The sequence below is a fragment of the Lontra canadensis genome, unplaced genomic scaffold (assembly GCF_010015895.1).
Source record: "Lontra canadensis isolate GAN:19392208 unplaced genomic scaffold, GSC_riverotter_1.0 scaffold1, whole genome shotgun sequence".
NCBI lineage: Eukaryota > Metazoa > Chordata > Mammalia > Carnivora > Mustelidae > Lontra > Lontra canadensis.
Genome location: NW_022630995.1, coordinates 64,505,097 through 64,528,037, shown reverse-complemented (window position 1 = coordinate 64,528,037; position 22,941 = coordinate 64,505,097). Strand labels below are relative to the sequence as shown.

The 22,941-nt window shown below is 60.4% G+C and overlaps 1 protein-coding gene across 2 annotated transcripts in view; it reads right to left on the bottom strand.

The window, feature by feature from the left end:
* The window catches only part of HTRA3 (HtrA serine peptidase 3), a 28,804-nt gene extending 7,222 nt beyond the window's left edge, over positions 1-21,582 (bottom strand). Inside the window, exons 1-7 of one of the 2 annotated variants that reach the window (XM_032855711.1) lie at positions 21,155-21,561; positions 10,630-10,729; positions 7,488-7,710; positions 5,513-5,707; positions 4,911-4,943; positions 3,527-3,641; positions 1,808-2,580 (exon numbers count right to left, since the gene is read on the bottom strand). In XM_032855711.1, the coding sequence (XP_032711602.1) occupies positions 2,558-2,580; positions 3,527-3,641; positions 4,911-4,943; positions 5,513-5,707; positions 7,488-7,710; positions 10,630-10,729; positions 21,155-21,539 (1,074 nt within the window). In that variant the 5' untranslated portion in view covers positions 21,540-21,561 and the 3' untranslated portion in view covers positions 1,808-2,557. Of the gene's footprint in view, positions 1-1,807; positions 2,581-3,526; positions 3,642-4,910; positions 4,944-5,512; positions 5,708-7,487; positions 7,711-10,629; positions 10,730-21,154 lie in introns of those variants that run through there. The other variant, XM_032855704.1, reaches the window with a different exon arrangement.
* Positions 21,583-22,941: the final 1,359 nt, after the last annotated feature.

The following is a 22,941-nucleotide window of genomic DNA, read 5'->3' as shown; positions in this document are numbered from 1 at the left end:
TAGTGGAGAAAAACACATGATGTTAGAATTGACTCTCCAAGGCAGGGAAAAAAAAAGAAGGAGAACTTTGATTCATACTTCGCACTCTTAAAAAAATTAGTTCAAAATGCCTCATTGTCCTAATGTGAAGACCTCAGAAAGTAAACTGCTAGAAGAAAATGTAGAAGATAGTCCTGATCTTTGGCTAGCAAAGATTTCTTAGATACAATTCCACACACATTAAAAAAAAATTGACAAAGGAGACTTCATAGAAATTGACAAAACACCCCATTTTGAAGGCGCCATCAGGAGAATGAAAAGTTAAGCAGCAGGAGGAGACATTTCGGCTCATCTCTCTGACAAAGGTTCCCATCCAGAATGTATCTGGACCCTTCTCAAAACCTGGGAAAAACACAAACAACTCAACTTTTTAAAGAGGGCAAAAGATCTCAACTGACATTTTCGCTTAGAAGATCGATGGTCGGGATCGATGGCCCCAAGTGAGAGGAGGCCAGCAGGGTTGGGGGTTGGGAGGGAGGGCAAGCTGCCTGCTGGCGGCTCTGCTGGGTTGGTGGCTCTGGTGTTTACCCCCAGCAGGTGCAGCCCCGGGACAGTTCCCAGCAGAGATGGGCTCATGGTCTGCCCTATATTTTGAAAGGACCCCTCGGCTGGGAAGGGTCTTTGAGGCCAAGGCAGCTGTGTAACCTGGTGCAGTGCTCCGCGATGGGGCCAGGCTGGAGATGGGAATCTGGGAGTCACTCCCTAGACGGCATTTCCATCCACAGGCGGGGTGAGGTCCTCAGAGGTAGGAAAAAGACCCGGGCAGAAGCCTTGGTGCTGGCCCCTGGTCAGCATTGCCCAGAGCCCCAAGGTCACGCTTCAGAGCAGGAAGGAGCCTGAGCTTCCGGTGCTTGTGCGTGAGCAGCACCCTGGCCAGGCAGAGGTGCAGTCTTGCCCCCTGTGAGGCAGAGGCCATCCCGTTAGGGCCCTTGGTTGGAAGCCCACTGTGCACCCCAGAACCAGCAGGCTCAGCCAGATGTGGCTTCTCCAGAAACCCCGGGCAGTGGGGCTGGGACAGGGTGGCTTGATGGAGTTTCTGGGTCAGCAGACAACTTTGCATCTCCTTCACAGGGAGATCACCCAAATGTGGAGGGTCCCACGTGCTGGGCTGGGAACCTGAAGGTGGTGGGCTGGGGGGCCTGACTTTGTTTCCTGCTCCACATGCTAGGAAACCACTTTGGATCGTTGTGAGGCAACAAAGCCAGTGAACACTTAGCACTGGTCCCGACCGCTGGGCTGGGGCGAGCCGAGCTCGGGAGAGCCTCCAGCACCTTGGAGAAGGGACAGTGGGCTTCCAAGCATGGGTGCTGTCCCCTCACACCCCTGCCTCTGGCTGCTGCCTCCTGGTCCAGGGGAAACAATGTCACCTGCAGGTGTCCCCAGTCTGCCCGATCCTGGAGGCCAGGAAATGTGCCTTCCAGGACCTCCCTGCAGCTCTCCCTGGGCGCACAGGACAGAGACCCCCAGGGCAGGAGACAAGTGATGTTTCCACTCCCCAGGTTGGATGGGACCCCGCCGTTCACAGAGGGCCTGACATCCATAACCACCCAGCCCCACTGACCCAAACGCCCCCGGGGGTGAACCCCCAATCCCTCCTGGAGCCTGAAGCTGAGGTTCTCTTGGACCAGCATGGTGTCCCTTCTCACCTCCAGAGAACCCCAGAGTCCTCTGCGCCCCATAGCCCTACACAGGAACAAGAAACCCCCCTTAATGTTTCCTTGGTTTAATTTAAGGATGCCTTGTTTTAAAGAACTTTAGATTAACCTGGTTTAAGTATTTTGATGATTTTATTAAGACAAAACAGCAGAAGTGAACACCAACTACAGAAGGGCTTTAAATTATAGATTCAGTCGTCCAGCTAAGATTTGTTGGACTCTCTGACCAGTCCACATGTCCCGGGGAGGAGACAGCTCTGGGGACAGGGGCTGAGTCTCCCAGGGTGTCTGGGGTGAGGTCGGCGCTGACAGGGAGAGTCTCTGCCCAGCAAAGGAATGGGCCCTGCTGGCCCCTGGTGGGTTCTGAGAGGGGAGAGGAAGTGAGGCAAGAAGCCAGGGGACGCTATCATCTGATTTCTAACAAACAGTCACCCAACAGCTCAGTCTGTACAAAAGGCAGATCCACCAATTGCCTGGAAGGGAGCCAAAGTCAAGGGCATCCTTATGGGGGAGGATAATTACACGAGAAAAGCTCAGTTATTAGAGAAAGCACCAAGACTATGACAGGTAGGAAGGTGCAACCCTGGGTTAAGTTCTGAGCTTCCTAGCAGCCAAGAAGAAAAGATGTGGGGTTAGATGCCCCTCCCCAACCCATCCAAGAGAAGAATCGTTCAGCTTCTGCAGGGAAGACTGGCTCTCCAGGCCATCTTCACATGAGTGACACCGATGAGCCCAATGGAGTCCTCAACAGGGGTTCTTCACATGACCAGTCCTCACGGCACTGGTCTTGGCTGCTCTGGGCTCCGTGCGCTTGGCTGGTGGGATCCTGGAGGATCGGGCAAGCATGTGGAAGCCCCCTGCTCTCAGTGAACTGCTGGTGAAGGGGCTGGGAGAAGACATGGAAGCAATCTGAAGGTGGCCCTAGTGGAATGGCCCAGGTCTGGACACTGGCCAGGTGGGCACAGGAGACAAAATGGTGGGAGGGAAACATTCACTTGGGCTAGAATGAAAGGCGGGAAAGTGGAGGGCACCAGGAAAGCTCCTGAGATCAGGAGACATAGGACCCTCCTCTGGAAGGCAGCTGTGACCACCAACCTTAAGAAGGTGATGGGCAGGCCCTCACTGGGGAGAGTCAGCCGTGCCTGGCCCAGGCCTCCCTCAGGTGGGTGCTCATGGCCATCCAGGCCTGGCTAGGGAGAGCCGGACATCCCTACGTGGACAGGGAGATGGAGCTGAGTGGAAGATGCTTTCCAAGGACTGGGGGCTCCGGCTCCACTCCCCTGGAGGAGAGACTGTTCTCCTGGACAGGCTGCATGACCAGCAGACTGAAAGGGGGAGTCCTTGGGGATGAGCAGAGGGGAGGGAGGTAGGAAGGAAGAAGGGAGGGGAGATGGGTGAGTGGCTGGTAGAAGGGTGGGTAAAAGGGCAGATGGGTAGATAGGTGGGTGGGTGTATGCGTGGATAGAAGGAAGGGTGGGTTGATAGGTGGTTGGATGGATGGAAGGAAGGAAGGAGAGAGGGTGGGAGGGAGAGAAGGAAGGGAGGGAGGGAGGAAGGAAGAAAGGACACACCAGTTCTGTCTGCAGCAGCCCAGAGAAGTGGAGCCTTGTGGCCCAAGCCACTGGAGGTGGGAGGTGGGTGGGAGACCCCTCCCTTCACCGCTAGAAAGGGAGCATCGGGAGGGACAGGGGTGCCCGGGGCCAAGAGGTAAGGGGAGGAAGACAGAGGCCACAGCTGAGAGGTACGGGGTTCTGGGGACTTCAGGACAGGCATGGGGTGGGCAGGGAAGGAAGGGGTCCCCAGCCTCAGCAGCCCCCAGAGCAGCACTCTACCTTTGACGTGCTTATCCTGGAACTCTGCAAGGAAGCGCGTGATGCGGTCCGAGGGGATGGCGAAGGAGATGCCAGCTGCCACCTTGAGCGTGTTGATGCCAATGACCTCACCGTCCTGGGCGGGGAGGTCAGAGGAACAGTCACCCCGGAGCCCGAGTACCGAGTTACGTGTCCACCCCCGGCTCCCAGGGCCGAGCCGGTCATCACTGCCCCTGGAGGAGGGGCTCCCAGGGCAGTGCTGAAGCTGTTCTGGAAAGGCCCTCTGGGGTTCACCTCACTTCTCCCTCTAAACCCGGCCCGTCCTCTCCTTGGCTCAGGGAGCTCACCGTCTGCCCCTCAAGCAGTGCCCATTGAGGAGGACACCCCCAACCCAGGGAGGGTGTGATGAGGCCCCTGGGACTGGAGCGTCTCTCATCCATCCTTCTAGAAGTGGGGCTAGGGGCGTGTGGCCAGGGCAGCTCCCCAGCCCCCCACCCTCTCTGTCCCCCAGGAACTGGCCTCCCACCCCGCACTTGCCGCACCCCTTCAAGGCCACAGCCTGGGTCACCAGACACTGCCTGGTGTGCACCTGTTTTCCGTCCTCCAGCATGAAGCCCAGGCACAGAGAACACCCGTGCTGGGGCTGTGGTTCCCGCTGAGCGCCTGCAGGCTGCTTGGGGACAGGGTGAAGCACCCTCTGAGCCCTCCCGCTCCTGCTGTGCCTTCTCCCCAGACTCGCTTTCTCCTGCATGTCCCTTTTCCATGGCCCAGATGAGGTGCTCCCGCCTCCAGGAAGCCCTCCCTGCCTGGATTCCTCCAGAGTCCCCTCACTGTTCCGCATGTCATGCGGGCATGCTCACATCTGACACGCTGCAGCATGGACAGGAGCTCCCGGGGTGGGGATGGCACACGAGATTTCAGGGCCCCAGGAGCTGAACGGATTTCTGACCTGGTTTATTCTAGAAATCTCACCTGAGATGAGAATGAGCCTGACCTGACACCCAGGGTGGGCATAGGATCATTGGGGGGGGGGGGGACCCAAGGGGACTGGGAAAGGACAAGGATACCCCTCAGCGCACACGTAAATGCAAGGATGGGGGACCCAGAACAGTGAGCAGCCCTGACCCGTGTGTCCCCTGCCCCAGGTCCTTGCTGAGCCTGTGGCCCCTGCCTGGTCACTGTTCTGGGTAATCCTCCTTCCCTGGGCAGCCCAGCTGCTCTGGGAGCCCCAGGGGGCCAGGGCAGCATGTGCTTGGGGACACATCCTCCTCCCGGGCCTCCAGCCTAGCCATTGGGTGTGCAGATTCAAGGCCCCTCTTTAGGGTTCCATCCCTGCCTTGAGGCTGTGCTGTCATGTGAGCAGAGCCCCAGAAAAATAGAGGCTTCTGCCCTTGGGGACACTTACCAGGTTCACCAGCGGTCCCCCGGAGTTCCCGTACTGCAAGGGGAGGAAACTTGATGTGAGCTGAGCCCTGAGCCCACCCGAAGGTCCCTGAAGCTCTGTCTTCGGACCCTCGTTCCAACCGGCACAGAGATGGGTCATTGAATTTCACCCCTAATGGCAGGGAAAGGCCTCACTTCACCCCCATTTCACAGGTAAGGGAGCTGAGGCCCTAGAGGCCACACGGACGGCTGTGGGGTGACCCGTGCGCCCTGCACAGACTAATAGTCTCACTCCAGGCTCAGCCACGAGGGGCCTCTGCAAAGGCTCTCATTTCCAGAAGGGCCCGGAGCTCGGCAAACCCACAAGGCTGGGCACTCTGTGAGCTACAGTGACGATACTAACAGCTACAAAAGGAATGCTGGGGTTTGGGGGGTGACTTGGGCAGAGACTCTCTGCATCTCTGAATGTCCCAGCTCAGGGCAGCATCTTCTAACCCCTCTGGCAGACCTGGCACTCCAGTGCAGAAGTCACAGGGAGCCCGAGATCTGCTGAACATAAAGAAAGACCTTGGTAGCGAGCGGAAGTGCTGAGTGATGGGTCAGTCTCTGGGGACAGGGACTCACATTGATGATGGCGTCCGTCTGGATGTAGTCCATGTCTGAGTCCCGGAGGCCCAGTTCCTTGCCGTCCCGCTGGGCCGTGCTGACGATGCCCGTGGTCACAGTGTTCTGCAGGGCAAAGGGGCTACCGATGGCCACCACGAACTCGCCGGGCCGAAGGTCTGCTGAGCGGCCCAGCAGCAGCGCTGGCAGCTTTTTCTGGAGGGGAGACACAGGGAGGGAGGCTCAGCTGTCTGCCTTCACTGGGGCCGGAGCCAGATCGACGCCAGGCCCCCAGCGGGGTGGTCCCAGGATGGCGGGAGCAGCTGGACAGAGCTGTCAGGGGCCAAGGCCAAGGCAAGTCGCCAACTCAGACAGAGGCCAGGCTGGCCTCCAGCTGACCCACAGTAGGAGAGACCCAGGCCAGGGTCCTTGCAATGGGGGCTCAGCTGCTCTGTGACCGACCATGGGTTCCCCAGGCAGCTGTAGGGGTCACACACAGAGAGGGCGCCCGGGGGGTTCAGCTGGGCATGGCCTCTGAGGTGATGGAGCCCAGTGGTTCGGTGGTCACAGGTCCCTCTGAAATCTGATGAGCACTGTGAATACCATCCAAAACGTATCACACACAGACTAAAGCATAAGACTGAGAGTTCTGCAGGAAGCCTGGAGCCCAGGTGAGGACATGGAACCCTACTGTTGGAATCCTTGATCCAGCTCAACCTGATCTCCCAGTATAGACACAGTATAGACACGGAGGCCCACGCAGGGCTCAGGGTCCGAGAGGCAGATCTTGCTTCGAGGAGAAGTGTTGGCTGCTGATGGTGCCTGCGGGCACCAGGGTGCATGGGCCTTACTGATTCCACCGGCATCTGTGGCCCCCGAGGACGGCCGGGGTGCACCCCGCCCTAGGATTCGGCCACAGCCCCGGGAACGGGAGAGACCCAGTGGCAGCCAGACCCAGGGTCCTCGGTGGGGGCGGTGGGGCGGCTGTATTCTGTGGCCCTTGCGGTGTTTTGTAAATAAAGTTTTATTGGCACACAACCCTGTGTTTGTATCACCTGTGGTTGCCACAGAGCTGGGAAGCGTCCACATAGCTCAGGCCCCACAAAGCCCAGGAGCATTTACTACCTGGAGCCTCACTGCAAATACTGCCACCGCCTGTCCTTGAGCATACTGTCCCCCCCAGCCTGACTGCCCTCATCCCTAGAACAGACATGGCATCCCCCGGCTCAGTAACTACTGTCAAAGTGTCAAATGTGGGGAAGGGTCCATGTTGGGGTAAATCTCCTCTCCCTCCATCAGGTAGGAAGGAAACTCCTCATAAACGATTCATAATCACCAAAACTCTCCGGTTTCATTCAAAAAGAGCAGAAGCCAGATTCAAGGTCAGTCATGCCAAAGTCACCAGCACAGACGGCCCCACGGGTTGCCAACCTCATGGCGGGGGTGGCCTGTAGCGGCCCTGTCCAACGGTCCTAAGTACGATACTGGACAAGCTCTGTCTTAGGTCAGCATGATCTTGGGCAGTGGCCTAACCTCTCTGAGCCTCAGTTTCCCCTCTGAAATCGCAGGACACTGACATCCCTTCTGCCAAGGGCTGTGGGACCTTCTGGAACAGCCGGTGGCAAAGATGGGGGATGACAGTGGCCCTGCTGGGGGCTGCCTAGCCAGCTGGGGGAACTGGATGTAGGGGGACGGGGGCCTATGTCCCAGTGCTCTCCACAGCCTCTGGCGGCCATGCAGGGACAGTGGCATCTCCCGCAGTGGGCCCAGGAGGGACACTGGGAGCGTCCCTGGGCCTTGGAGGGCATCCCTGTGAAAATGGTGGGAGGACGGCAGCCCAGCTCTGCCTGCACCTGGCAGCTCCGGGAAGCAGGGTGGGGGGCCTACACCCTGTTTCTGGTCTGACTTGGGCCCCTTCCTCCCAGTGCCCCCCAGGAAGGCTGCGCTGACACAGCTCTGGGCCCTGGGGTCTGGGGAGGTGCCCCCACACACTCACTTTCGGGTGGATCTTGATGGTGGCGATGTCCGACTTCTTGTCAATGTCCTTGATGGTGGCCTCATAGCTGTCACCATTCTGGAGCTGCACCTTGAGCTGCTGCCGGCCAGAGACAGCGTTGGTGCTTGACACCACATGAGCATTGGTGACGATCAAGCCAGCCTCTGACATGATGAAGCCCGAGCCACTGGACAGGGGCACGTTTCGGCCAAACAGAGGGTGTCTGTGGGGAGGTAAGCACAGGCGGGTGGTCAGGGTGGGCGGGGGCCTGGACGCAGGAATCTGGACACGGGGCCTGGATGTGGGGACCTGGACACAGGAAACTAGGGGACCCGGACGCGGGGCCAGCTGCAGCCATGCACCAGCTGCTGGGGAGCAGAGCCCAGCATCGGGTGAAAGATCATGGGTTTGGAGTCTCCGGGCCTGGGCCCAACCCCAGCTCTGCCGCCTCCAGCTGTGGCCTTGGCCAGCTCACTGACTACTGGACCCATTTCACAGCCAGCCAGAGGGGACGACCATCTGTGACTTGCAATTTTCTGGGCGGAGATGGAGGTCCATGCGCGTCAGGCGTGTTGGGACAGGCAGGCGTGCTCAGCCCTGACTGCTCAGCCCCGGAGCCAGACAGGCCAGGACTCTAATCTTGGGCCCATCCCACTTACTATCTGCATGGCTGGGGGCAGGCCTCAGTCTCCCAGCTAGGAAATGGGGACCGTACCCTGCTGAGTGTGATGCCTGGAGGCAGGAAGTCACTCAGCAAACAGGACGGCTATTGGCACTAATAGGCACGTAGCTTTTGCGGGGGCTGTCCTGCGGCAGGTCCCCACGGGGGTGACTTCCCGGGCAGGAGGACAGATCAGCCTACACAGGAAGAAGATGGCACAGGGCAGGGTGTGCCATCCCAGTGTGCTCCCCCAGTGCCTGTGGCAGGCTCCACTCCGTGAATTCTGCACCGGCGCCGTCCTCCAGGGTACTCAGGGCAGGGAACACTGGACCGTGGCAGGCAGGGTGCACGCTCAGACACAGGCAGACAGGCGTCTGCTTCCGTTCAAGGGATCCAAAGGTCTGAGGTCAGAATTCATGGATGCGGGACAATGCCCGAGCCTCCCCAGAGCCGAGAGGACCCCGGGCCAAGGCCAGGATGCCAGAAAGGAGGGACACCAGGCGCAGCTCGGGACCCTCTCCACCACTCCAGAGGGGCCTGATGGAGCGGGTCCTCAGTGCCTGAGGCCGCTTAGCAGAGGTGAGGGAGAAAGGGTAGCCCAAAGGGCCTGGGACTGTGCAGGGGAGAAAGAACAAGAGACGGGGCGATGTCTCAGGGAAGTGAGGGAGTGCAGAAAGGCTGCCTCGCGGGCAGGACCAGTGACAGGCTCACATCACCAACAGTTCTGGGCCAGACACAAGTGATTTAATGATCACGATCCCCCTACGTGGGAGCAGGCCGTGTGTTTACATGTGCAGATGCCGTGGCCTGGGACACGAAGGACTGGGCTGGGTCAGGCAGCCTGGCCACTTGGCCCCTGGGGGGACCCAAGCCTCTGTGCATACTCGTGATCAGTTTCCGCCCTCGCCCAGCTCTGGGTGTGGCCTTGGGCGGGGCTGCACCTGACCTCCTCCTGCGCCCACGGTGGGAGCTGTCACTGTCTGCAGGAGGGGCCCGAGGCAGCCAGCGGCCTCCTCCCCTCAGGTCAGGGGTCACAGTGGAGGCTCCCAGGCTCCGTGAGCATCTCATCTATGTCTGGGATCTGGCCCACTTGGTCTTGCCCACCCGCCCCCTGGGACATGGGCCTCCAAGTCTGATGTGGCAAAGGCATCGCCATCTGACCAGGCTGGGCTGTAGTCAGCAATTAGCTGGCTCGGAGCCCGGTGCCCAGAGCCTTCTAGAAAGACACTGGCCCCATCTGAGCCACTGGCAAGGCCAGGGACGTGCCACTTAGTGTGTCCAGTTGTAATTTCCTCAATGACATGTCTCGGGGTCTGGAGCCTGCAGAAAGGGCAGGAAGGGGTCAGCTCTGGGGCCTGAGAGACCTGGGGTCAAACTCTAACTGGGCCCTCGGCAGCTCTGGGTCCCCCAGCCCTGGGTCCCCACTCAGGAAATGGGAACCTCAAAGCCTAGCATGAGAACCTAGCCATGTGTGAGAGCGGAAAGGGCCTCGGAGTGCAGGGTGTCAGTCCGTATGGAGGGCTGGATCCCCCTGGTCCTGACTTGGGGTGAGTCCTGCCTGTGCCTGGCTCTCTCCTCTAAGAGGTGGACACTCACTGAGACTGTTGGGACACGGTTTGGCACAGCAGCCACCAGGGCTCGAGCACACAGTAGGTCCAAGGGCACTGCTGTTCTGACAGGGGGCTTGTGGCCTTGGCTGCTGGCCCCGTGGAGCACCAGCAGGGGAGAAGACAGTCCCTGACCTCCAGAGACGGGGGCGGTGACGCTCCGTGACAAGGGCTCCCACTGCGCAAATGCCACGCCCAGTGAGCAGGGAGCCCTGTGCTGGGGCCAGCGATGAGGGCGTGAGTGATTCTGCCCCGCTGCCCTGTACCGCCCCCCCCAGGGACGCACCTGGGCCTCCGTGTTGGCCTCACAACACCAGCCCACCTCCACCACCCAGGGAAAGTGCTGTGTAAACACACAAGGCCCCAGCACCCTGGCCTGAGGCTGCGGGGTGGCCGTCCACTCTGGGGCACGTGGGCCTGGCTCCCTCCGCTCACCATCAGCGTGGAGGGGTTCAGACCCTGCGCGCCTCATCAGGGTGGTTTGGCGGCCCCCTCCTCGCACCCAGGGGCCAACACATGAGGTCAGCCAGAAGGAAGCAGCACTCTTGAGACGTCTTGCTGCCCGTGTCTTCTCTTTGGGGAGTAGACGTCGCACTGGGAGGAGACTCCAGGAATCCATGGCTGATCAGGCTCCAGGGCGGTGGTGCTTCCCAGCTCAGACATGCACCCCCTCCCCTCCCCCATGGGACACCCTTGTTTAGCAAACCTGCAGCCCGGGGGGCTCCCCTTGGTGAGCAGACCAGAGGCAGAGAGAGGCATCCCTCCCCAGGGGCACATGAACTGGAGATATCCACGAGGCCCACCCACCCCACGAGCACCTGGCTTCGCCCACCCTAGGGCTAGAATGGGGGGCTACTGGGAGGGGCTCATGCACCTCAGGAAGAGCTCTATGTGGACCACGGCCGGCGCGATCTTCTCCACCACGTCCGCGATGAAGTTGAACTTGTACCGCGGGCTGGTCAGCTGGTGGAGACCTGCACTAGCAGAAAGAACCAGGCACCTCACTGAGACATGGACACCGCCAACAGCACCCTGAACCCCCACCCCGGGGGGACACTCCACCAAGGAAGGACCCCATTGGACTCAGAACCCCTCAGGATCACCCCACACTCAGCAGCACAGTGACACCCAGACATTCAGGAGGGGCCTTCCTGCTGAGTTCCCTCTTGTTACCTCCCTGATGCCACAGGGTGGGCTGGGACACTCGCCCTCAGCTGCCAGCTGCGACCTGACATTCTGACCTTTGAGCTAGATCTCGGCCAGCCCCCCGGGGCCCTGCCTCTTTCTCAGATAGACAGCAGTGCCGTGGCATGAGGCAACCATCCTCTCCCTCGTCCCCTGCGGCTCTGGCCCATCCCGTCCCTCCAGCCCTTGGGCTAGAGCAGTGATCAGGCAAGGGTCCAGCAGAGGCCCCTAGCTCGCCCCCCGGTCTGGCCACAGCATGACCCCCTCCTGGGCCCTGCGGGACTCCGGATGTCTGAGTTGCCAGGGCCCCCCATCCAACTTGGCCATGCCCCAGTGCGACTTGCCGGGCGGTTCATGAACTCCCCTGGAACCCTCGCGGGCTCAGATTTCTGCTGCTGTCAGCAGCAGGGGCAGTGCCTGCCAGGACCGCAGGCCTGAGGGATGTGGGTGGCACGGGGCCCACACCCCTTTGGTCTCCCTGGCTCGGATATGTGCCGAGGCCTCTCAGGTCCCCAACGGAGACTGGTGCCCCCAGAACCCACACTGCCCAGCACTGCTTGTGATTGGTCCCCGAGTGAGCGGACGGCTGGAGCTGGACACGTGCTGGGCTTGGCCGGGCACCCCGCCTCCAGCTGTGTGGCTTTAGGCAAGCCACTCACCCTCTCTGAGCCTTGACTGCTGGTCTGAAAACGAGATGGAGGATGCCCCCCTCCCCAACCGCCCCCACTGACCCGTGGGAACTGGGTATGAGTGTGACTTGCAGGGGTGAGGCTTTTCCCCGGGGGGCCCACCATGCCCCCAGCACCCGTGTGGGGGAGCCAGCAGGGCTCAGCCTGCGAAGCCTAGTTCCGCAGCTGAGGCTGTTCTCAGTCTCTGGGAGGCATGAGGATCTAGTGAGACTCTAGTTGTTGGTTTTGTCCAGAGGCTTGGTGAGCCCACCCGGTGTGTCCCATAAACATGTGTGGGCACACGCAGGCCCCTCACATCCTGACCACTCTCCCCACATTGAGGGAGCCAGGGCGGGGGTCCCTGCCTCCCCGTCAAAGGCGGGGTGACCATGTGGCTCGCTGAGATGCATCCTCCTGCTGGAAGATGCAGGTTGAGTTGGAGAAGCATGTTGTGAACTCTGGCCGGGGACTCTTCCCTTTAGAGGCCCCTCACCCATCCCCAGTGCCCCCCCCCCCGTGCTCCATGCCCCGACTCCCCATTATGTCCAGACTGGGACTCTGGGTGGGTCAGGAGAGGGCTCCCCTTAGGCTCCAAGGTCAGGGGTGGAAAGGAGGCCCCAACCATCCATTCTGTGACATTTGCCTCTCAGCTAGGACTCAGGACACAGGGGCCCAGGCCACTGTGGTCAGCCTAAACCAGAGGCGGCCTGTGCGGGGGTGGCCGGAGCCCGTCTGGGAGACGGGACCTGTTGTCAGCCAGCCCCTCGCCCACCCAACTGCAGGCGGCCAGAGCCTACCCTGCCTGGGAGCCTTCCCCCATAGTTGGCAAAACACTTGGAGGGGCGGGATCTGAGTTTCAGGGCTCACAGTAACAAGGGCCCCAGGGGCTGTCCCACGCATTGATTTCCACGCAGGACTGCCCCGAAACTCTGCAGGCGAAGCCACCCATCAGCTGTGGGGGCTAAGGCCAGCTCTGTCCCCCTACCCCGAGGCCCCTGGGAGCCCAAATCCTGGTCTTGCCTCCAGGCAGAGGGAAGGAAACAAGCCGCAGAAACTGCTGGCTTGTCCGGGTTCTGGTCTCTGACGGGACCGGGACACTGCTCACCAGGTCATTCCTGTGGCCCCAGGCATAGAGGATCCCTGGCCCAGGCCCTTCTTCCTTCCATGGGTGGGCGCTTGGCAGGGTCTGCACCTCTCCCAAGTGTGCTGGGCTCACCCTGGCCAAGGTGCGTGCCCACCATGCTGTGCTGGGGCGGGCAGTCCCCGAGGGCCACGTCAGATGTCACCCATCCCCCGTCCCCTCTGTGTAACCCGTTGGGCCATTTACTCTAAGTCTCTGCTCCATCACCTGCCTCCCTGTGCCTCACCCACACAGACCGTTCCCCACTGCTCCCTAGCAAGATGCTCCAGCTTGTCTGGGGGAACAACTCAAATCCCACCTCCTCCAGGCAGGCCCCCAGCACAATGAGTTTCTCCCTCCTGGAGGGTTTCCCAGGACAATGCCCTGCCCATGGCACACCCTCTCATGTGGGGCATTCAAGTGACCAGCCAGGCACAGCCCAGGGGTGACAGCGGATGGGACAGAGGGAAGCCCAGGGACGCCTCGAGCCAAGTTCCAGGGACTTCAGAGCCTGAGCCTGACCTGAGCCAGGGCCTGGGGCACCCGGATGGGGCTCCAGGGTCAGCGAGCTGGGGACCTGGGCCCTGCCAGGTCCTGTCCCTTTAAGCAGACCTACCGTGGTGGGCAGTGGGGAGGGAAGTGGTGGGGCGGGGCAATGCCTGTTTCCTGGTCCTCCTCCCCACACACAGATGAATCACTCCATGAATCAGTGGGCAGGGAGGACTCGGTTCCCACTGCTTCTTTCCACATGAAAACCTTGGGCCCCACGGCTGGAAAGCAGACTCTGTTTATTTGGGGTTTTGACAATCCCTCCCCCACCCCATCCTCCAGCCAAAGTTCTGAAGTCAACAGTCAGTCCCGACCAGATTCAGCTGTTAGCATTTTGTTTTGTTTTGTTTTCAAAAATAAACTGTAATTCACAGGCTTTGGAAGTTCTAGTCGGGAGGAATTTGACACAGGGCGAAGCAATCAAGGCCAGGTGTCCTGTGGCGCCTCCGGGGAGAGGAAGGGGCACAGCCAGGATGGGAGCGCCTGGGACCAGGGGTGGCAGGGAGAGAAGCTGGGCTTCTGGGCTCCGCCCCAACATTCTTGCGCCCCAACATTCTTGCGCCCGCAGAGCTCAGGGATAGGCTGTGCACTGCACAAAACCACTCTTAACAAAGATCACAGTGTGACTGGCTTCCCTTGGAGTTGTGCAGTGCACAGCCTGCCCAACTGTATGCACTAGCCCTCCAGCACATAATGCACAGCCTGGACTGAGACCCAGTTCTGTTACTCTAACTCTGAGGTCACTGCCCTTATTCTATCGGAAAAGCCCCCACCTGTCTAACCCAGTGGTTAGCTATGAACTGGGATGGGAGGGCCGTCTGCAGATGACTGCAAAGCCCCACCTGTGCCCATCTGTCCATAATGCTAAACAGCCTGCAGACCAGATGACAACATCTTATCAGTGCGTTAAGGGACCCGGGCATCTGGCTTCCATCTGCATCTGCAGCCTCACCTGCTGCCCATCTCCCCCAGACCCCCAACTCCCGTTCCCTCTGTCAGGAATGCCCCTTCCCTCATCCTTCAAGCCCGGGCCAGCACACCTTGTCTGGGGAGACTGCCCTGACTTGGCAGGCTCAGTGACCGCTCTCACCCCTCTGGGTCTCACAGCCCCTCATGACCCCTCCCAAGGCATGTCCCTCTGATGGTCCCCATGGCCTGGACACCCCCATTCCACAGCACTGAGAAGGGAGCAGCAAGGGAACACATGAATAAGCAAGGAGTGCGTGAAGGCTCTGTGGGAACAAATGCACTGTCTCAGGGGCCCCTCCACGGCCCCCAGCGCCCCCCCCACAAAGGCCCTACTCGCCCACCAGGGGCAGGCTTTGAAGCCCCAGGAGCCGCCTCTCGGGTTTAACTAGTTCCCAGAACAGTTCCCTGTGTTTTTCTTGCTCTTGAAAACTTGCCTGTCCCCAGGTGACAGTCTCCCCACCCAGCCAGGAGCAGGGGTCTCAGATCGCACTGTGGCTCCCAGGGGGCAAGGTGCTGCTGTCTGTGGCCCTCAGCCCCAGGCTCCTGCCCTTGGATGCAGGGCTCCACCCGCATGAGTCCTGCCCAGCAGCCGCATACAGGGAGCTCCGACATTTATGAGACCAGTGAAGTCTCAAAGCCCTTATTCGAGGCAGGATCTTTGCCCATTTCACAGACCACGCCCTCTCATGTGGGGCATTCAAGTGACCAGCCAGGCACAGCCCAGGGGTGACAGCGGATGGGACAGAGGGAAGCCCAGGGACGCCTTGAGCCAAGTTCCAGGGACTTCAGAGCCTGAGCCTGACCTGAGCCAAGGCCTGGGACACCCGGGCACCCCTAAGGCCCAGAACCAGGTCCCTTGACGCTGACCCCAGGTGCCTCCTCTGCTCCGGGCTGGTTCTCTTTAGTCAGCGATGGGATGTCCTGCCCAGGGGCGCCCAGCTTGGCCAGACTTCGACTTGGGGTCAGTCTGGATCTTCTAATGTGCCAGCCTCATGGAGGAGGGGCTCTGCCACCAGCTTATCTGACCTTTATATGAAAGGGTACCCAGGACTCTGGGTAACCTGGAAGCCAAGGTGGGGTCAGCCTGTGGCTCTCCTCTGACAAGAAACCCTCCCTGCCCTAACTGGTCCAGTGGCTGACTCCACTGGGCCCAGGCTCCCCGGCTGGGTCGTGCACTGAACAAGGTCCATGGAATTCCCTTGGACACAGGGCAGCCCTTCCACGAACACTGCCTTCCAGCACGTTCCTTCCTCTATTTCTCCTCTCCCACAAAATCCATTTATGTCAGAAACACCCACTCATCGGTATTGAGGTCTATTCATACTCAACTCTATTAGCTTTAATGCCTCACCTCACTGATTGTCCAGTGACCCAGCCAGAAAGGTCCCATTTCACAGATGAATCCGAGGTGCAGAGAGCTTAGGAGACTTGCAGATGGGGTAGCTGGGACTCACCGCTGAGCACTTGGACGCGAGAACAGAACTGAGTCTCAGTTCTGGCTCTGCCTACCATGCACTAGAGGGGTTGAAGCATACAGTTGGGCACGTTGTGCACTACATAACTCCAAGGGTTCTCTAGCTCCTTCTTACACTAGACATGGTGTTCGGTTTAGGGCACATTCATGTACGTCCCAGCCACATCTTCACTGCGCTGAGGACAAGGTGTCTGTGACTTTATTCACTTTCTTACCAGTTTGTCTAACATGGTTATCAAAATCAAACAGGAAAGCCACTTCCTCAAGGCGTTGGAGGTCGGCCCGGCGTACAGAGCTGCAGATGGAGACTCAGGTGGCCTGGGCTCGGGCAAAGCTGTCCCTCCCCACCTGGGGTAGGACTGGCCCCGGCTGAGCTTTTTCTTATAGAGCGCCATGACAACAAGACCTAAATAATGCACATGTAAGGCTTTGACAGCCTGAAGACAAGCCTGGTGTCTCACCCTTGACCTTGGTAAACCTGACGGCTTTTCTTCCTCAAAGCAAGGCCCGGGAGGAGGTGATACTCAGACCCTAGGGCAGGACATGCCACCTACTTAACCAGGTGCCTGCCACGGACACGTGGATGTGGTTGCTCACCAGTCTGTTGCCATGGACCCCAGGGTGCCCCCCCGTACCTGATCAGCCCCCCGACCAGCCCCCGTCAGACATCCTCAGGTTTCATCAGCTCTCCCCGCCCAGGGCACTGGCCTCCCTCCCACCGGCTGGGCCCATCTGTATTCTGCACACCTGTTACCCATAAACCTTCAGTGGCTCTCTGCCTCCTGAGGATGGGTCACCCTCACAGAGTTTCCCGCCATCCTTCTCTGCATAGGTGCTCTTTGTGCCCACCTCTAAATGGCTGTCTATATGCCACCTCCTCTAGGAAGCCCTTTCTCCTTCTGGAGGTGGTGTCTCCCTCATTGAGGTTCTGCACATAGTCATCTGTCCCTCACAAGACAGGAGTGGGGATTTCATAGGGACCTGCTAACAGGGATGAAGCCAGGCAGGAAGGGGAGGCCAGGTGGCATCAGAAGTCTGTGCCTGGTTGGTCTTGAAGGCAGTGGGAGCCACGGCTGGGCTTTGAGCAGGGAGATCCAAGTTTTATGACACTCCCCTTGGACTGCTGTGCGGAGGTGCAGGGCCCGGGAGAAGCCTGAGCAGGCAGACCCCAGGTGTCATTGTGGGACCCTGGCCGCCCCTCCAGGCTGACATCAGGAGCACAGAGGGTTGGGGTGCTCCCTGGGCCCCACCCCGGTCAGAGAATCCAGCTGCTCAGCACCCCGGTCTCCGCCCCCCTCTCTGATGGGGCTCCTGGCTCTGCCGTCCAGCCTGTGGGCAGGGGGAGAAGGATGGGAAGCGTCACACTGCCTGGTCCCCATGGCTGAAATTCAAGACATGCGCAGGAAGCCACGAAGGGGATTATAACTCAAACACTGAGCAAAGCTCTTAGATAAATAAAATAGGGAGAGACGCCGTCGGAACCTGCACTGGGCTTGCACAATCCAGGCAGATTATCGAACACCAGTTGTGAACTGCCCTCGGGCTCTAAGTTTTGAATTAATTGTGTGTGAGGAGACCTATGTATCTGCAGTTGGGGGCAGGGAGGCTTTGTGGGTCACGGGGCTCTGCTTAGGGGAACAAGGAAGCCTCCTCTTCCTACAGACCTGCGGAGCACATTCGTCTCCATGTTTACCCAGCCAGTCGCCAGGCCGCCTGTGGAGACGGGGCTCCACAGAGCTCCTGGAAGGGTAGTGAGCCCTCTTCCCTAGGGGGTAGGCAAGGAGGGCCGGAGGGTTGGAGGGTCATAGGGGATTCACCTGTTGCACAGATGATCCATTCACTCCACAGTCCCTACTGTGTGCCAGGTGCTGGAGCGGGCCTGGTAAAGAATCAAGGCCAGACCCCAACCCTGTGAGGGTCAGAGCTGGTGAGACAGAGATACAGCAGAGAAGCCTGGTCCCACTGGTGAAGAGAGGGTCTGTAGGGACCCTGGGGTGGGCTCATGGAGCTGAGGAAGTGGTTGCCTGGGCGTAGTGGTCAGGGAAAGCAGCTCTGGGGTGGCAGGACATCTAGGCCCAGACAGATGAGGATGTGGTTCCATGAAGGTGAGGGAACAGGCATCTGAGGCTGCATGCACAGCACGTGCAAGGGCCCTGTGGCAGGGAGCAGCTGGGTGGGCGGGAGCACGGGGGATGAGGTGGCCCTATGGGGTGGGAGGGGCCAGACAGCACAGGGCCTCATGGGTCATTCAGCACTGGGGAGCTGCTGAGGGCGGTCCTGCTGGGGACCAGCAGAATGGATTGATCTAGGTTATTGGGGCCACTGTGTGGAAGGATGAGGGAGGTGGGGCAAGAATGGCTCGGGGTCAGGTTCCAGGGGAAGCTGAGGGCTCGCCTGTGGGTGGAAGTAAGGAGCCAGGGTAAGGTGACATGACAAACACATGTGGCCTAAACTTGCCAGCTGAGGACCACGGCCAGCAGAGACACAGGATTCCTGCCCAGAGACAAGCCAGGCACTGGGGACTGGACCCCCATCATCAGCGCCTGGATACCCAAAGGCAGGCCGCAGTGAAGGATGGTGAGCCGGCAGGAGTTCTGTGCGGGAAACCCCCGGGATGGGCAGCCCCTTGCTGGACACTACGTGTGACATCACTCACTGACCTCCGGCTGGACCCTTGGGAGGGCAGGGGCAGAGTGGACGATGTTGCCAGTGATACTTGATGGAGGCTGAACCCCGTGGAGCCAGGTACCCCAGCCTGACCAGGACTCTAGAGCTTGGGGACCCTGCTGCCCCCATCTGCAGAAGAAAGCCTGGGCCCCGTGATAGCGCAGCTTTCAGAGCCAGCCAGAGCAGGGTCCTGGCCTGGCTGGGTCGCTTCCTGGCCCGGTAACCTCACACCGATCACCTGACTGCTCTTTTCCTCCCTGAGTGCATCTGTGCCGTGTGAAGGGCCAGACTGGCAGAGGCAGGTAAACAGTGCAAGCCAGAGACCCCGGTGCAGCAACCATTCCCTATGGACTGGGTTTAGCGCAGGGAACTGGCAGAAACCTGGTACCTGCAGTCCTCGAGCATGGGTGATGCTGACAGCACAGGCCCCAGGAGTGAGGGTGGGCCCACAGAGACCAGAATGTGCCCCATGGGCATGGACCCCAGCTCTGCACGACCAAGGCCTCCCCACCCGCCTCTCGCAGGCCCCAGATCCCTCCCGGGGCCCTTGTCCCTGGTTCTCTGGCCAGGTCAGGGCTGCGGCCTCCTATGCCTGTGAGGCTGCTCCTTCTGCTTCTGCTTTGCTCCGGTCCCTCCTGCCCGCCCCATCCTCTGCCGGGAGAGCTCCGGCTCACCTTCCGAAGCTCAGCACAGAAGCCAACCTGGCTGGGTAGACCAGACACGGTGGGGGTCCTAACACAGGTAAGTCGTCTGCCGAGGGTGCTGACGTACCCACAGGGCTCACGATCCCTGCCACGGTTCTCCCCGGCACCTGTCACCGCAGAACAGGAAACCGGGGTGTGCAGCGTGTCTAAGACCCCACGTGAGAGCCCCAGCCCGTGACCTTGTGCTGGCAGCCACTTCCTGCTTGCCGACTGACCTCTGCACTTGTCTGGGGTCAGTCTCCTCCCGGCTTCTTACCGCCCCCACGTCAAGGTTGTCTTGGGCATGGATGGGGCCCTGTGTCGCCAGCTGAACACACAGACAACGTGCTTTACAAATGGGGCCTCTATCCTCAAGAAATGTGGGTTTCGAAATGCTTGGGACCCTCCCTTCCCCAGCCCTGGAGCCTTATTCTAGTAGTGTCCCTCACATGAAGGAGTCAGGGTTGGGGGCCCCATGACACAAGCAAGCTGTCTCTCGGAGCCATTTGCCTGAAGTGGGGCAGCCAGTGCCAAGCCCCTGGGCAGATGAGCCACAGCAGGCGCTCATTCAATGCCAACGCCTGTCTCAGACACTCCGCAAAGCACCCCGCTTCCCCCCCTCGCTCTCCAGGGCACAGTCTAAACACAGATCTGACCCTATCACCCTCACTTCCTTAAAGCCCTTCACTGGCTCCCCCAAATAATCACACTTAATCCTACACCATCTTCCCAGACCGGGCTCCCCAGAACCCCAGGGTACCCAGAGGAGGGCATACGCGTTCTGCCAGGAAAACCCTGGGTTTATGATTCTGTGTGTGTGTCTGTGTGTTTTCCTCACTGCAGGTTCTCTCAGAACTTCTGATAGACTCAAAGCTAGTGTGAATCAGCACCGCACGGATGGTGTTTATGCTACCAAACTTTTCCGGCTGTGAGACACTCATTTTCAGAATACCAGACCCAACCCAGGGAAATCTGGCCTTCTGGATGGAGACTAAGCCAATGACAGGACACTCGTGGCCACTCATCCCCTCATCCCGCCAGCTTGCCCAGCCGCGGCTATCGCCCCCCAACCCCCACCCCCATTCCACGCCAGCTGTTCCCGGCTCTGTGCTCTCCACATGGGGCCTCACGCTCTCGCCCCTTCCTAGAGAACCATTCCCTACCACTACCTGGAGGACCTGTCCCCCTCATCCGTGGGATTCAGTTCAGATGCTCCTCACCCCCGAAGTCTTCCCAGCACCCCAGGCAGCTAGGCTCCCCACAGTGCTCCCAGGGCCCGGCTAAGCCAGGCCCCGTGGTCGGCGTCTCCCCCCAGCGGCTGTAAACTGAGGGCACACACAGGGCTCTACTCATCTCCGTGAACCTGGGGCTCAGCACCTAGCACATGGTGACCGTGAGTGGGTCCCTACTGAACTGACTTCCTAAGAGGTGCCCTCAACCAATAAAGGGGCAGCAGGGTTTTCTAGCATTTTCTTCCAGGCTCAGGGTCCAGCGGTGCGGCAAGAAGCAGTCCTGGGTGAGCTGCGGGTGGGGGGAGGCTGTCCCAGGGTCTGAAGGGAAAAAGGAAGTCCCCCCTCAGCAGCCTGTCCCAGGAGGCACCAAGCCACGCAGAGACCCCACACCCTCGCTCACCATTCCCAGGCAGCCCCCTGGAGACTTGAACTCTAAGTGCCGCTAAAAAAAAGGTAACACTGGATGCTGCTCAAAAGAATATCCGCTCTGGGTTAGATTCAAGCCCAGGAAAGATTTTTTTCCCAGCCAGCACCCGGACAGAGTAGGAATATGGGACCAGCCAAAACCAGACACAAGACAGGTACGTTTTTGACCAGGCCAGAGAGACACAGGGAAGGAAGGAGCTAGACCAGACCCCTTGGGTGATCAGGAGGGCACCGGGTTTCACCCTTCACGACTTCTGTGACTTTGGGCCTCAGTTTCCCCACCCGCAAGGCCAGGGATCTGGTTAAATTCTGCCCATCCTGCACAGCCAGTGCGGACCTCGAGGTTCCTCCCCAGCTCTGCGCCTCAGTTTCCTCCGCAAGCACGTTTAGTCCCACCCCCGGCCCGTTCCTCAGCAGAGCGCTTACCCGATGGGCAGGCGCCCTTCTGCAGCTGGCGCACGGGGGTCCCCGAGAGCTCCAGCGCGCGCCGGCTGGCCGCCTGCAGCGCGCATACGTTGGCATAGGTGTGCCCGTCGGTGCCGCACACAGAGTGTGCCCAGCGGCAGCGGCACACGCCCCGCGTGCACTCCAGGCTCTCCCCGCAGGGCGAGTCGAGAGGGCGGCCGCACGGCTCGCCCTCGCTGGCCGCGCACACAAGGCAGCAGTTGCACAGATCGGGCACGTAGCCGCCGGGGCAGCGGGGACTCGGGCACCGCGACACGTCGCAGCGCGCAGGACACGGCGCCGCTGGGGGCTCCCGGGCCAGCGCTAGCGCAGCCAGCGCGGCCAGGAGCAGCGCGCGCGCCGGCATAGCGGCGGCACCAGGGGCGGGCGGCAGCGCGGGGGACCGGCCGGGGCCGGGCGGCAGCCGCTTGCGGAGGGGACAGGGCCTGGCGCGCGGCCACATGCGCGGGCGGCTCAGGCGGGCGGGCCGCTGGGCCACGGGGACATGCCGGGCGCGCGGACCTCAGAGGCGCCCGCTCCTTCTCAGCCGACGCTCAGCGCGCTCCGGGCCCCAGCGCATTTAAAGGAGCACGCGGCCCGCCCTCGCTGAGAGGGGCGGCCTGGTCCCTCCGCCAGCCCCGCCCCGGGCCTTCCCGGCCTGGACCCACCCGCCCAGAGGCAGTGGCGGGACTGGCCTGCCTGGTGTGGGAAAGGCGGGATATAGGTCAGCTGGCGGGCCCTAGGGGCGCGGCCGCGGGGCTGAGGGGACCCCAAGGCACAGGTCTCGGGCCCTCCCAGAGTCCTTGTGCCAGCCCTGTGCGTGTCCAGGGTTCCAAGGACTGGAGCTACTCCTCTCCCCAGGGACCTGGGCAAGTCAGTTCTCCCTGCTCCTCCTCCCCGTGCGCTCTCCTCCCCCAGCTCCAGCGCTGGAGGGCAGATGTCACCCCTCCTGGCTTCCCACCTCCGCTGGGGACAAACTTTCCAGAAGGAACGACTTTGTGCCTGACTTCTGTCCTCACTCTTTACAGCTTGGAGGATGTGGCCATCTGTCTGCCATGCCTCACAGTTCTGTCTGCCTGGGGGTTCCAGTCCCAGCTCTCTGTGCTCTCTGACCCTGGGAGTGGGTTACGGCTCTGTGCCTCGGTTTCCCCCTGCACAGAAGGGCAATGAAGAGGGCTTTGCTCCTTCCCAGGATTGCTGGGAGGACCCCAGGGAAGGGGTGGGCGATGCAGGCAGCAATGGGGCTGGGGGCTGGCAGAGGGCACCCCAGGAGCTGGCCACCGCCTGGTTAGAGGCTCCGGAAGCAGAGGCAAATCAGAGTGGCGATTCATTGCACAAGAGAAAACGTATATGTGCAGACCCTGGACCTGGGGGTCCTCACACTGTAATGCCTGGGAAGGCTGGCTCGCAGCACGATGCTTTTTTTAAAAATGCTTAAAACAAACTGCACAGCGTTAGAAGGGATACAGCGCTACCAGAACACGGGAATTAAGTACACAGAATGACAAATCAGTCCGTGATATATACACGGGCTTCTCAGTGAGTGTGTTCAGTGACAACATCTGGCCAGTGACGGGTCACTAGCCAAGATTTCCAGGCAGTGCTGAGCAGAAGGGATTCTTGGGGGGAAGGGATGCTGCAGCAGCCAGCGTGGCCTGGACATAAGCATTCTCTCGGTGACAATCCCGGGTGGCTCTGTGGATCGAGGCTACTTTGCCAGTGAAGGAAATGCGCTTCAGGGGGAGGTGTTGGTGAAAATAAGGACATGT